Source organism: Penicillium waksmanii (assembly GCF_028829765.1).
Source record: "Penicillium waksmanii strain IBT 27052 chromosome Unknown utg000005l:1.0-5232799.0:1.0-5237142.0, whole genome shotgun sequence".
In the NCBI taxonomy this organism is placed as follows: domain Eukaryota; kingdom Fungi; phylum Ascomycota; class Eurotiomycetes; order Eurotiales; family Aspergillaceae; genus Penicillium; species Penicillium waksmanii.
In genome coordinates this window covers 4,050,545-4,064,483 of record NW_026643252.1, presented here as the reverse complement: position 1 = coordinate 4,064,483, position 13,939 = coordinate 4,050,545, and the positions used below count along the sequence as shown (strand labels likewise).

The 13,939-nt window shown below is 48.3% G+C and overlaps 8 protein-coding genes across 8 annotated transcripts; 4 read left to right on the top strand and 4 right to left on the bottom strand.

Annotated features, from left to right (window-relative positions):
* Positions 1 to 1,540: 1,540 nt before the first annotated feature.
* Positions 1,541 to 2,497, top strand: N7481_006428 (uncharacterized protein; the record flags this gene model as incomplete). The annotated part of the gene is made up of 2 exons (XM_057265647.1): positions 1,541 to 1,780; positions 1,820 to 2,497. The coding sequence occupies 2 exons, from the start codon at positions 1,541 to 1,543 to the stop codon at positions 2,495 to 2,497; spliced, it is 918 nt and encodes a 305-aa protein (XP_057123367.1).
* A 1,196-nt stretch (positions 2,498 to 3,693) lies between these two features.
* N7481_006427 (uncharacterized protein) lies at positions 3,694 to 4,572 on the bottom strand (the record flags this gene model as incomplete). Its single annotated transcript, XM_057265646.1, has 3 exons — positions 3,694 to 3,836; positions 3,908 to 4,432; positions 4,476 to 4,572. The coding sequence occupies 3 exons, from the start codon at positions 4,570 to 4,572 to the stop codon at positions 3,694 to 3,696; spliced, it is 765 nt and encodes a 254-aa protein (XP_057123366.1).
* A 1,341-nt stretch (positions 4,573 to 5,913) lies between these two features.
* N7481_006426 (uncharacterized protein) lies at positions 5,914 to 6,831 on the bottom strand (the record flags this gene model as incomplete). The annotated part of the gene is made up of 1 exon (XM_057265645.1): positions 5,914 to 6,831. The coding sequence occupies one exon, from the start codon at positions 6,829 to 6,831 to the stop codon at positions 5,914 to 5,916; it is 918 nt and encodes a 305-aa protein (XP_057123365.1).
* Positions 6,832 to 7,237: 406 nt separating this feature from the next.
* On the bottom strand, positions 7,238 to 7,892 carry N7481_006425 (nucleotide triphosphate diphosphatase NUDT15; the record flags this gene model as incomplete). Its single annotated transcript, XM_057265644.1, has 3 exons — positions 7,238 to 7,414; positions 7,503 to 7,714; positions 7,805 to 7,892. The coding sequence occupies 3 exons, from the start codon at positions 7,890 to 7,892 to the stop codon at positions 7,238 to 7,240; spliced, it is 477 nt and encodes a 158-aa protein (XP_057123364.1).
* Positions 7,893 to 8,744: 852 nt separating this feature from the next.
* On the bottom strand, positions 8,745 to 9,498 carry N7481_006424 (uncharacterized protein; the record flags this gene model as incomplete). The annotated part of the gene is made up of 2 exons (XM_057265643.1): positions 8,745 to 8,795; positions 8,848 to 9,498. The coding sequence occupies 2 exons, from the start codon at positions 9,496 to 9,498 to the stop codon at positions 8,745 to 8,747; spliced, it is 702 nt and encodes a 233-aa protein (XP_057123363.1).
* A 123-nt stretch (positions 9,499 to 9,621) lies between these two features.
* Positions 9,622 to 9,891, top strand: N7481_006423 (uncharacterized protein; the record flags this gene model as incomplete). The annotated part of the gene is made up of 1 exon (XM_057265642.1): positions 9,622 to 9,891. One exon carries the CDS (start codon positions 9,622 to 9,624, stop codon positions 9,889 to 9,891), a length of 270 nt encoding a protein of 89 aa, XP_057123362.1.
* Positions 9,892 to 10,319: 428 nt separating this feature from the next.
* Positions 10,320 to 11,617, top strand: N7481_006422 (uncharacterized protein; the record flags this gene model as incomplete). Its single annotated transcript, XM_057265641.1, has 2 exons — positions 10,320 to 10,495; positions 10,555 to 11,617. The coding sequence occupies 2 exons, from the start codon at positions 10,320 to 10,322 to the stop codon at positions 11,615 to 11,617; spliced, it is 1,239 nt and encodes a 412-aa protein (XP_057123361.1).
* A 1,417-nt stretch (positions 11,618 to 13,034) lies between these two features.
* On the top strand, positions 13,035 to 13,925 carry N7481_006421 (uncharacterized protein; the record flags this gene model as incomplete). Its single annotated transcript, XM_057265640.1, has 1 exon — positions 13,035 to 13,925. The coding sequence occupies one exon, from the start codon at positions 13,035 to 13,037 to the stop codon at positions 13,923 to 13,925; it is 891 nt and encodes a 296-aa protein (XP_057123360.1).
* Positions 13,926 to 13,939: the final 14 nt, after the last annotated feature.

Sequence of the window (13,939 nt, the reverse complement as noted above, 5' to 3'; positions counted from 1 at the left end):
GCCCCCGAGAAGACGGTCGCGGCTTGTTCGACCGAACTCTGTCAAAATCAACCAACAGTGATGCCTTTTTCCATTGCAGAATCATCTTGGATGCTCTGATAGATGAAAAACTTCTGATTTATGTGCTTCTGAAGACTTCTTATAGGATTCTCTCGGTGTCAGGGCTAGGGCATCGGCCCTACATTCATTCTCCTTTTTTTCAGTCGTTTGTAGGAAGATATGTCGTCATGAACCGGCCTGTGCAGTGATGTGGGTACAGAAAAGTGGTTCTTTTCATGTAAACGGTCATGGAATATTCGTGAAAATTCGGAGGGCCAGACATATGTAGGTCATTTGCTTTGTGCACTGTGTTTTGGCTTAGGAATTCCTTTTTTATTTTCGTATCAGAATAGTACTTTTTGGTGGTAAGTTGTACATGCTTGAAGTTCTTACATCTATGAAGATTCAACGTAATCTGAGCTATGTCACCAGTCGGGTCAAACTTGAGTTGCTATTTTCTGAGTAAAACTCAGTATCATTATTGATATACTTTTATAGCGGAAAATGTATCCAGGGGTTCCGTGTGGATGCCAGGCGATGCCGATCACAATTTGCAACTGGAACCTCCCGAACAAAGAAAATTGATCATGGGAAGCTTGGAAAGTCAATCTTTTCGATTAGATTAGGTATGGCTGTCACAGAGAATGATTGGTCAAGTTGACAAGTCAAAACTTTCGCCAGGTGAATTACATCATGAATCGGAGAGTACCGTGGCCTCGTTTTTAGGTTATTATCTGTAACATTATATTAGTCAACAGGTGCTTGTCCTAGTACTTTAGAAATACTGTGCTTACCCTCAATATGTCAAAGAAAATCCTTTCGTCTGATTTTTGCTCTTATTTTCTGGCGGAATATTGAACTTCAGGCAAAATCTATGCAGCGACGGCCAAGACTCATGGCTGGATATCATTTAATGTATCAAATTGTGCTAAAAAAAACCAAATTTTGGCCAGTACCTAACCGAAGAACATATTCCAGACTTCCACAGAAGATAGCCCTTGGATACTCATCTGCATCATACTCCTCTCATCTCCCAGAGCTGCCATCGCGTCCAGATTTTCTTCCATGACCCGACGGCCAAACCTTGGGCCAAGTTCCAGCTAAAAAAGGTTTCCCATTTGAGCCTGCCGTTGATGGTCTCCTGGGACGATTCGAAGGCCTTCGGGTGGGGGCACAGCTTGTTATTTGAGCAGCTTTATGCTGGGCCGCTTAATACAGTACCTAAGAGCTGCGGAGTGGAACAGGGAGAACTTGGATTTCGTTTCCCTCAGCATGATATCAGAATCAGAGCATCAGAGCAACGCTCCCGAGAACGCCTCCGATATCGCCCTCAAAGGGCCAATAAGCCAGGAAAATGTGTACTCTGCCGACCCGAGTCGAAAGCGAGGAGATGTGACCCGTGACCTCTGTAACAGTCTGTCGAATCCCCAGGCCTTACTACCTTGCACGCATAGTTCCCACCTTTTCTGACGTATAAATTAGCTCTGACCAATCTTTCAAGATGGTGACCCGTATCAAGAAGCCATCCAGCACAATACCCCCTGCAGGGATGACAACGAACGTTACAGTATCCCACCTGTCGAGGGGTCCTTCCTTCGACTGCACAGACGATAATTCGGCCTCAAGCATCAGCATATCAGACGACCAGCCGCAAGAAATCCCAGCGGATATGGACCGTATAATTGATGAGCTGCTCGTCCTCACCCACCACCCCGACGAGCATCCCCACGAGAAAGCAGCGGTCGACAATTTGTAAATCGTATCCCGGTTTCCCGAGCAGCTGTATCAGCAGCTCGAAGAGGATCCCCACCGGCTAGGCCCCTGGAAGGTCTCCAGCCAGGTTCTGGCAGTTGCGTATGCCGGACGCAGTCACCTGAACTGGGCTGCCTTTCCGAACCTCACCCCCAGCGTGATCGTTGTGGCCCTTGCATCGGATGAGCTTCGGGGCGCGTCTGCGCTGAGCCTGGGCGCGGATCAGTTTGGGCTAGAGACGGGGGGAGACCTTAACGAGCTTACGGCGGCTATGGCAAAGTGCGCGGGCCTACGGCAGGTGTGCCTGTTCCAGGGGGTGAACCGACAGAGCGATGATTCGTCCGCTGGTTGCTACTCAGAGCTGCTGCTTCTTTGGCAGCGGGACGGGGTAGAAGAACGAGGGACCATCCATGCAATATGTGCCTTCTCCACATCGCTGCGTAGCAGCGAATGCCTCCTGTGGTCGTCAACCATCACTCACGGTCTGAGCCTGCCGCACGCCCCCATCCTTCCTATGATGCATATAGTCCTGTTCGGGCACTACCAGGACGGAGAAGACCCAGTCGTACCTACAGACAACGTCCAGACGTACCAACACTACGCCATGACCAATACCCGATTAGACGGGGAGAGCTTCGCCGTCCGCTTCCTGGCCTATCTGTCAGCCCTAAGCTCGGGTTCGGAATCCGAGAAAGCCCTTCTGTAATTCGCATACCACAGACCCTTATCACCATCATCCTGTAAACTCGGCGTCATTCCTATCGCAGCGGGATTTTCCAATTCCCACCGTTCGCCTAACGGCCCAACACCCAAACTCAGCGACATCCAGCCCGGCAGCTGGGTGGTACTGGTCGGATTGTCGAAACAGATATCAGATCCCACTGAAACAGCGGCAGACACGCCACCATAACCCAATGGACCACCTCCACTTGATTATCCACAGGAATACCACGCTAACGACGACGTCGTCATACAGTACTCCTTTGTGAGGATCCCACAGGCCGCTACGGAGACAATCAAGCCAGACCAAAGCTTGCCCGCCAGTCATGCCAAGGTAGTCGGCAGCCTCACAGACTTCCTCAGTCACACCGCGCCGGAAACCGACCTCCCCGCGTAGGAGACGCGAATCGGGGAGATTCGTGCCTGGAGAGGCTCTGTCGGAACGCGCCATCAGGACCATATCCGAGAGCAGGGCGAGGGAATTGTTAGACTGTTTAGTCTGAGCGTGGTAGGGATCGCACTAGTTGCAACGAATCTTTCACGTCAACTTTACAGGGCTAGGTTTGGTTGCGCGTGGCCGTTGGATGATGAAGTATGTTTCCTGGTGTGGAAAGCTACCTAGACCTAGATAGATACGCGCAGTGGCCCACTTGTACCATATATAATAGTTTAATGTTGGGATCTCTGCTCTGCTCCAAGGAAGTACCTAGTTTTTTATAGACTCAGCATTAAACTACAGGGCTAGGAAAGATGATTACAATACAAGATACGCCTACACGGGTTACGATCACGGCGGGTAGGTTAGGTGGAGGTTCCGTTCTGTTGATCCCCTCGCCTGCTTGGATAAGGGGGTGGAGATATTGTATATTCTGGGTGCTATCCTGTACTTAATTATCGTAGTTATAAATAGAGTTGTTTAGGAAGTCAATATTAGATAAAAGTAATATACAATCGTTCTTTAAGGGACATATCTATTTCGCAAACCATATAATACAATACAACCAAACATCCACCCTTTAATAAGGTAGTATTCTAGTTCATAGGCGTTGACGCAATCTTCTCCTATACTGTAAGATCAGTTTCTGGTACGGTTGCCCGCAGAAAGTCGGGCTGTCCTTCTGTTATCTCCAGGGAGTGAGGGAGTGGGTGAATATTTACAGTTCCTGTTGTTCAAGCTGATCTTCACCCGCCCGTTCCTGTCGTTCTTATTGTTCTTATCGGGACAGTGTGCCGCAGCTCGTCTGCCACAGTTACGCTAGAGGCACCGGAGGCTCCCATCTCCACCACGGATTGAGGGAGGTTATCTAGCCCCGGTGGCCAGATATCTGCCATTCACCCGTTAGCACCCACCATCCAGATATCCTTTTGGGGAGGAGCCCTATAGAGATCAACTTACAATCCAGCGTTGTCGCATTAGCCACCGGCCTCTCCTCCAGTTCGAGGATGCGTGGTGCCTCCTCCACCGACAACCACTCACAATACTTCCGCACCCACTGCCCAATCGACAACAGCTCACGAGGACGCGGACTAGCCAGGACAAGATCCACCTGGTCCGGCTGCTCGTCCTCGACCGGATCCCAGTCTATGTTCTCGTCTTCGTACAGAACCGTAGCCATATAGCATATAGGAAACGCGGCAATGCCGTACGTCACACGATCAAGATCGGAGATATCGAGAACAACCAAGCCATACTCGAGACAGTCTGCTCGGAAGACTGTCGATAGAGGCTGGAACTGGATGTCGCCGGGGCGGGTGCCCTCGCAAGAGGCATCGTCCCGCTGCAACGCATGTAGAACGCAGGTGGCGGTGAATGGGAACTGGCGGATTCCGTCCTCCCGCCAGGGGAGCGGGGGCTGCTGTTTCACTGGCCCCGTGGAGTCGACCATGGGCATGTAGGGGGGGCTGCTCGGTGTCCGGCACGCTGGGCCGTTTATATGTGGGAAGCTCGTCCCCTGACGACTGACGATACCAGTCGTTTGCAAGCGCCGTCTCGGCTTCTAGTTGTGCGTGGTTTGCGGGATCAGAGAGGTTGTCGATCAGTGCGAGGGTATCAGCTACCATATGGCGCACTCGTAGGTATGATGTATGGGTATTGTATTCGTCGTGGTGTTGGCGGTAGGCCACGGCCAGGGGGCAGGTGGTCCCGTCGGGGCCGACATTCGCAACAATGGCGAAGAGGAAAGACCGGGGGGGTTCTGGTGTAGATGGTAGTGTATTCTGAATACATTGTGGTCGCTCAGCTGGAAGATGTGAAAGGGGTGTTGTTGTTCTAGGTTTAGGGTAGGAAGAAAGAGTTAAAGAGGGGTAGGGCTGGGCGGATCATATAACGGCTAAGGAACTAGTCGGCTGCTAGTATATGGCCAGGTAACCGTGGGGGCTGGTGGCTAATGTAGGTGGGAATATTGGCTTAGTGTTATGGTCACCTGTAATTGTCCTATGGAGAATGTGTTGGCTAAATATTTGCAAAAGCCGAATACTGGTGGCCCTTTCCAACTGCAAGCCATGGAAAATGCCCGAATGGGGGTCGTAGAACCTGGCTCGATTTAAAGCAATTCAGCCACTGGACCAATAACACTGAGTAAGACTGTCTGTCTCCTAGGTCAGTGCAGTTTTTTCCAGACCCATGTACGCTTTGCAGATCAATTATTCTCCCCTGGTTACACAAAGTAAAGTACATTCGGATGGACTGTACACGATTACCACCTGTAGCAAATGTCTGGATTGAAGTGCTAATATACACCAAGTCGACCCATGATATAACAAAACAGAGCGACACCTCCCTCCGTACATAGTTTTACACCCCTTACCAACGCTCTCTCCAGAGCCAGCCATAGAATCTCAAGTCGATGAGGCTTAGGATGGAGGTTGATCACAGTAACCGGTCGAGAAACGTATGGGCCAAGCTCTCATCAATAACGCGGATGATAATGATACAGGTTTCTTCCATCTCTACCTTCCCCTTAACCGCCGGGTCCATTAACAAGTGTGTCTGTACGACCGCCTGCTCCAAAAACTCATCCTGCACGTCTGGTTCCGCCTCCCGAGGACAAAATTCTGCACATACTGACGAGACAATCAATCCTTTAATATGATGTTCCATTGAAAGTACATAGATTATATTAATCTCATAAAATCCGAAAGAGACATTAATATACAGCCCACAAAGGATTTCTATAGGAGGTTCCTATCCAGGAGGTTCAAGATATTTCCACGTCTTGCATTTGGATACATTAATCCAACAGAATCTATATTCATTCTATGCTTCGCCATTTTACACGAGATAGTTCTGAATCTCGATTCGCGCCGAATGATAGTTTCAGGCTGTTGAATGGTCAGCGATTTGAAGATTGAAGAATTGCGAGGATGATTATCGTACAAATTTTAGTTCCACCGGGGAGCAGCCTAAATGGATCCCTTGGTGACACCGGTTTCCTTCGAGGAAAATTCCAGCGGGGTTGAGTGGGCTTTTGTCTGCATGGAAGTAGGTGCAAAGGCAGTTGAGGCAACAGAGGTCGGCGTGACTGAGGGAGAAGGGGCCTTCGAAGAGCCTCCCAAGTTGGCACGGCGGCGTCTTCTGATAATTGTCGAGGGCGTAGGGGTGGGCGATGGGCTGGCCTGATTCTTTGAAAATCCACTTGTGCTGGTCGACGGTTTGGCGTGCTTTGCTGGAAGCCTAGTTGAGCTGGGTTTTGGGCTCTGGGTAGAAGGCTTTGTGGACAGGGAGTCTTCATCACCCAACAAGCTACCTAGGTTTCCTGGAACAGTCGAGTCGGCATCGGAGCTGCTGATATCTCTTCCTGAGAGTAGCTGGCCCAGATTCACCGGAATTGTCGAGTCGGCCTGGTAGTTTCCGTTATCTCTTCCTGAGAGAAGTTGACCCAAGTTTACCGGAATCGTTGAGTCGGCCTCGTAATTACCGCCATCTCTTCCATAAATCCCCTTGTTTGATCGTGGCACTGCAGTTGGGGTTCCACTTGGGCTGGAGGTAGGCGTGGCAATTGACGAAGATGGTCTCGCAGAAGGCGAGCTTTTTCTTCCCACGAAGTTCTCAAGAGGTTCGCCACCTAGATTTCCCCCGATATCTTTTTTCGCAACTCGCCGGAAGCTAGGATTTCTAAATCGCTTATGATCGGTGACGGGCGAACTGGTTGGAACGGGAGTTGAGGTCGGGCTCACGGAATGGCTTGCGCCACCAGTACCACCGAGAGGGTTGGTTCCGAGCACAGGATTGAGGCCGAGAGCGTTGGTATCCAGCTGGGCACTTACGGCACCAGTCAAAAGGGCCAGCCCGCTGACCTGAAGAAAATACTTGAAATGCATATTGAAAAGCACGAACGAAAATGAAATTGCAAATGAAAATATGAATCTGGTATACGATATGATACTAAGCGTTAATATATGAAATTTGAAACAAAGGAGTGTGTACTCGATTAGGAGTTAAGGAATGGATGGCTTGCCGTGTCTATCAAGGGGTGTCCGATTATTTATCCTAATTGCCATTATCGTTCCTTTTGATTGATGAAGTGCATAAAGGATCGGCAGGTGGTCATACACCTCAGATAGGACGGGCCGTAAAAGGTAAAGGCTTAATCGCACCTTCGTGTGGTTGCACAATTATGTAGAAGTCGTCATATTTGCAAAATCATAGCTCATTTAAGATGAGCGGTATTACCTGATGCTATCCATAAATTCTATGAGGTCGATACTGAACTAGATTTGTTTTTCATCAAACCACCGAGTCCCTTGAAACGCTAAAGTCAGGCCTCTGGATGAACAGCTCCACCAAGGGCAGAAAGAGCGTCTTCTCCGGAGACCCTGCACCTGATATCATCTTCTCTGCGTCAACTCTGATCTCATCCCAAGACACCCATTCCCATGCTGAGCACTTGTTGGGTTCCATGATCTTGATTGGCTAGTTAGCACAGCACTTGAAGCACGAAATAGGGGGGGCACATAGAAGCGACACATGATCTGCGAAGCTATGTACTCACCTGCGGCTGAGCCCCTTCATCACTGACGACACCTCCAAGGAAGATGGTGACGTAGTGTTTATTGGGGGTAACATCTTTGAAGACACTATTCGTAGCTGTCCAGAATTTTAAATTTCGGACCTCCAAGCCAGTCTCCTCGAGGAGTTCACGCTCGCCACATGTTTCAAACCCTTCGCCGAATTCTAAATGACCTCCTGGGAGGCCCCATGTGTCTACATTCCGAATAAAGAGGTCAAAATCATGTTATATGGTGCCATTGTGAAATGCAAGAGGGTAATAGTGCATATTGAGGGTGGACATACCGGCACCGTGACTTCCCTTACGCTTGCCGATGATGAATTTGCCCTCAGAGTTGAGAACAAAGACACCGACACCGACCCTTGGATCCATGACTGAATTGATGACGACGGTTGGATGAGATCGATGTTGAGAATCGAGATTGTGATCGATTCTGCCCTGCAAGGGGTAGAGCGGGGTACTATTTGCGGTCAAGGGAAAAAAGAAAACCTTGGAGATCGACACTAGGATCAATCTTCTTCTGAAATTTGTTGGAAAAGTTGACCTGTTAAATTGCTAAGAAGAGAAAGAGAGCGCTAGAATGCGATAGATATAAGGATGTCTAGGTGGGAGAGCTCTTTGTTGCCTGACAGTGTGCCCCAATGCGTTGCTTCTCAAAGCGCACCGCCACATTATGCCTGTGCTGTGGCGGTTGCGGAAAACGCCTTATCGCTGACTGTGCCCAGTCGAAAGCCAAAGTTGTGCGAAAATTAGATTGCTAAGTGGATGAACTAAAGATCCAATGAATGATTGGCTCAGAATATACAGTATGCTGTGTCCACGAGCAAAAAAAAAAAAAAAAACCAGGATGTGCTCACCTGGGCAGCGTTGGATATTCAATTCAGCATATCCATCAAGAGCACCACCTACCTTTGAGAATAACAAGAAAAAAGCTCCGGCTAGGTTGATTATTAGGTACTTGAATTGGATTTTATCTCGGTCGGTTTTCGTTGTCTTAAAATCGAATTCGAACAATACTCGGTGCAACCAAGAACAAGACATAGTTGCTTTCTAACAAGCGCTTTAAGTGTATTTAGTTAAGTAGCCTTAGCTTAGCACGTCCGTGTGCCCCCGCCCGCCGGACGTTAAATAATACTACCACCAGTGACCACCACCAAGAACAAGACACATCAGATCTGAAACAGTTTCGTTGAAAATATAAAAACTACTCTTTGGGTATCATATTTAGCCGCTTCCAAAATACCAATCAGACAATATTACTGCAATAGCCCCAACCTAGACCTAAAGTTAGCTGGAACGACCGGTGAATTAGTTTAAGTGCTCATACCAGAGTGGCATCTACGCCGGGAGCGATGATAACTTCAAGAGCCGGTCGAAATCCCTGCCGTCTCGAGCGTTTGGTTAAATATAGCCTCTCATTGTGGTGAATGCTCTCTCGCACTTCACCAATCCTTCGATCTCCATCGACAATATCAAAGAGTCTCAGTGCTTCGCCATGTCGCCTCACCATGAGCGTGACATCTTTCTCACCCTCCATTTTCAAATCACTAGCAGCCATATTTTGAAAAGTGAATTTTAAATCGCCGCCCTTCAACGACGTTTGCGTGTCAACCGTGGCTATTTTCGATTTCCTATCGCTGCCGGGCATTGTGAGATACCAATGAAATGGGATCGAAAGCGCCGACCATCTGTGTATATCGAATAAAGGCAGACCCGACATATCGCGGAACTCTCGACTGGAGCGATCGCCGAATTTCCGACCGGTCACGGTAAAAGCGGGGGTGCCATCTTCATGGACGATGCGATATCCGACCTCCGAGCTATCATTGCGGGCAGGTTTGAGAATTAGAGTCGTCTTCGCTCGCACGACATGTTCGTTTCGAAAAGCGACTTCGTGTTCTGGAGATTTCAGGGCGAGGCGCGGAATGGACCGGAAGGTCCGCGAAATACGCGCATCGGAGTATGAGGTGTAAGACATCGTACTGAGCAAGAGTTGGTGGTGAGAAGCTTTGATCTCGAGACTTGGGACAAGAGGATGTATTGGATCTACAGGCTAGCATTCTAAAATGCCTCAAGGGGGCTAGTAAAGGCCGTGTGCCCGATGACCTCAGGGACCGATGAGGCATTTCGTTGTGATTTGCTCATCGCGGATATCTTCGCCCGGGGATGGGGCCGGAGCTGGGCGGAGCTCGGCGATGCTTGTGCTAAGAGGCTCGTTCATGGGGCTAGCAGTACTAGCGGTGCTAGCGGAGGAGATACAATGGGGGCGAAGTGGCCTGTTGAGAAAGAGGCGCAGACTTTCGACTGGCTCAGAATTCTCGCAGTGATGCAGAGAGCCGAACTTGCCTCGAGCGAGATTTCGATGTTTTGAAGTTGCCCGTTTAGAATGTCTCTTTACTTGACTTCCCTCAACTTTATTAAGATGGATGCCAGCTGCGAGGTACAACCATGGTCCAGGGCCATGTACAAGTTTGTTTCTTCTTCTTCTTCTTCTTCTTCTTCTTCTTCTTGACTGTAGACATAGATAACAGATTTAACAGAATTATCCCAATGGCTACACTTGGCTATATGATGGTGATGTATAGCATAAATGAAGAATCAAAACTGTACATTGTGAGTTCTGTTATGGTTCCCACTCGGAGGCTTCTGTCTTATTTTTAACTAGTAATTAGTAATTTACCACCGAGTTACGTCCTCTTATCGAAACTCGCTGTCTCGGACAAAACTGTTCGTCCGTGCCACATCATCAAAACTACCCCCCTCCTCTCTCTCAGTGCCCAGAACCCACATCTTGCCAGTATGCGTACCGACCCTGTCTTCCAGATGAATTTAACATGGGTATTTACGCTTGTTGCTTTTTCAACAGTCGCTTGTCACGCCCTTTATGACTGCCCTCGTCCAAAGTGTGAAACATGCCTTCCAGCCGATATCTATGATGCCCCGGGAGTCGGGTTCGACCTCACACCTTCCTACGGGTGAGCGTGTCGCTATCTTGATGATTTGACGAAATGGAATTAATCCTCATTTTCAACAGAACATCCGCCGTACATTATTATAATGGAACCGTCGTCGAAGTTGTCCAGATCCATGGCAAACCTGAGTACCTTGAGCTTATGACACGCCTTGCAAAAGGAGGCAAGCCCATATTAATGGAAGATCAAGGAATTCTCCAAAAGTCCTACTTTAAGCTATTCTCTCTTTTGGATTCTTTCTTGGGTCTCCCTTTTTCAGCACGGACTGGGTGGTGCTGGTTGAACGAAAAGCTTGAGCGACCGCTGAAATCGGACGATATCAACATCATTAGTGAAATGCTCTGGAATCTTAAGCTTGCTACAGAGAAGCAGATACGTCAAGATCTGAATAGGGTTGCTATCACAACTCCCGATATACCAACGTTGAGTCCAGAAATGATCAATACTGCTCTTCAAGAGTTAGATTTACAGACCTGGACGGGTGATTGTTCATGGTACCCAAGACGTCTGATAGAGGCAGATGCTGTTTATGCTGCTAGTGGCTATGGACTATGCAAAAGCTACCATGATCTATGGGAGTGTGATGATGAGTTTTATTTGGCCGGTTCTCCGGTAATTCTTTTTGTTTCCTTCACTCGCCATCTGTTATACACCAGCATTACTATACCCAATAATGGTGAATCCCTGATGCGTTTCGCGTACGATGAGATAAAAGATCTTAACTTCGAACTGGGGCTGGATCAAATTCTTGAAGCAGATAATCCGGACATATTATGGGCTCGTCTCCGTGAGCAGATCACAACTTTTTCTCAGTCCTCTGAGTTTCGAATCACCGGTTTTCTTTTAGCTGGTGAGAGCACGACGAACCCGCTTTTTCAGGATAATTTGAAAGACGCCTTGGCCGGGCTGTCGGGACTTCATATCGAGCCAAAAATAGCCCCGTTCGCCTTGATGGGATCTGTCCATGGAGAGAAATCCATGGATCTGACTTTCGCAGCTGCTCGGGGAGCAGCCTTGTATGCAAGGAGGCGACAAGAAGTACAGTGCGACTGCTCAGAACTTGGAGAATGTGAATTATCACGACAAAAAGAGAGATCAGGTGGCCAGGTGAAACTGGATTTATGAGACCGCAAATTGAGATACTCTGTTATATCATACCAAAGAAGAACACACTTGGACATGCTTCGTACGATAACCGTTATTTGAGATTGGCAGAGGTATGTAGTGTTGAGATGTAAGATAAGAAAGAGCTGGTCGCCCGATTCAGCGCATATGACTAACTACAAAAACAGTTAAATGCGGATCCCACACCAGCATGTTGGCTCAGTGGAATACGCACCGGGAAAAGTAAATAAAATAAAATGATCATATACTATTTGACAACTCTAACAAGGCCGAAGAAGAGTGGCTGAGCAGAGTTCGTGGAGAAGACATTGGCCTTGAATTCTACAGCGAGCAAGAAGCGAAAGACCTTGCATTGAGAGATCGTAAGCTCTTTGCCGAATTGTGGGCGAATGAAGTTGGGTATCAAGTTGATTTCAGAGAATTGGAAAAATACCCAATCCGGCTGACCAAATTCGCGGACTATCTTGAAAAGCACCGAGACGAGGTCCTTCAGACGTTCAGGTAGATATGCTCCTTGATTGTTTTTGTTTTTGTGCTGGACACCTATCCTGGACACCTATCGACAGTTTTGCTATGCGCTCCTCGGGCACCACCCCTCCGATACATCAAAGCACAGCAGATTCATCATGAGAAACAATCTGCTCTGCCATTGATCATTTGTGACGAAGTCGGTCTTTCATTGTACTCTATTTTTATACAGTCCCCTTAGGCTGCCAAAAATTCAGGCTTTGCCCCATTATATAACGATGTAGGGGTAAATTGTTGCGTGAGTAGGGAAAGGGCTCTGTGTTAGGAGAGCGACCGTAAGTTGGTCATTTTGGCTTAGTTATAATACGTAGTAGTACATCGCTCGTCCGTTTGAATTTTGCCTTTACGAGCTAAAACATGACCCAAAGTACAGCACCAAAACAGGCAGTATAGATTATGTAACTGCATCTCTGTAGTCTCCAACATGGAAGGCGAACCTGGGCACTCTATGTCTATGCCGGATTCCTTCAGGTCATCCAGAGATATAATTTTCTTTTCTCCTTCAAATGCTAAAAATCCATTCGCATAGTGGGTATAATTCGTAAGATCTGAATCGGCTTTTTTTTTCTCACGCGCTGACATGCGACTCTCTGCATTTTAACTAGGCCGTGGGATAGGTCAGCCACTCGTCTCATATTTCCAGTTTTGTTGTCCGATGTCCTCGGAACGCCCAGCTACAAAATAGTCAGGCATATACGAGGTTCCATGTTTATTTTGAGCGAGTTAAATATTTTCTGATTGTCAATACTATATACTGCCCATGTGATGTCTTACTCCGAGTCCGCTGCCAACTGAGACAACTTGAATTACTATTCATTCACTGGCACTCAGGCTCCCCCGAGCTGAAGATCCTCCACATTATACTACCAGTTACTCGTAACTTGCCATCATGTCTGTACCCGCCGCACCACCAACCATGGAGATACGACAGCAACTTCAAGATTTGATTGATGCTGTCCCCCACAATGACAGTGTTATTCGTGAGGGACAATACTGCCGCAGCCCTGGCTTCTTGACACAACTCAGAGACGAGGAAGTACAAAGGCTTCTGCAAATATATTTCGAGAACGAACATACCGTGATCCCGATGTTGCTCGCCCAGGAATCTGAAGCGCACCGTCTATCATATTTCAAAACCAAAGCAGCTTCAGACCTGAAAACCGGTATCGCTATCGGCTCCCTGGTCGCATATCATACCTTGCTCGACCCCGAGAACTCCGTTCGCGGAGCACTTCTTAGCGTTTTCGGCCGATCGCTGCTCGTTCAATCCCAGGCTGACGAAACGGACGATCGGGTCCTCGACGAGTCCATAGAATACTGTCGCAAAGCTGTCACTTTGGGTGATCCCCAGGGATGGAACCGATCGCTGCATCTCAACGACTTGGGTCAACAACTAACGACCAGATATGCCCGGCAGCATACTGATGCCGACTACGCGGAGGCAGAAGCAAGCTTCCAACAAGCTTCTGAATTGAGACCTGCTGGGAAGCCAGTCTTTCTATTTCGTTGGGCGAAATTGATCCGTGAGCGGGACGAGTTGGAAGGTTGCGAAAAAGCGGAAATGCTACGCAAGTACATTACCAAGCTGGGAGAAGCCGTTCGCAGCGAAAGCAATGCATTTAAGAACGCCGAGTATCGTGTCTCCATCAGCTGTATCTGGTGGAATCTGGGATCTGCCATGTGTGAACGCCACCAACTCACAAAATTGCCCGAGGATTTGGAAAAAGCGAGCAAGATATTCGGTCTCGCAAGGGGGGGCCCCTCAGCACGATGCAAATGACCGCTTCCGCTCAT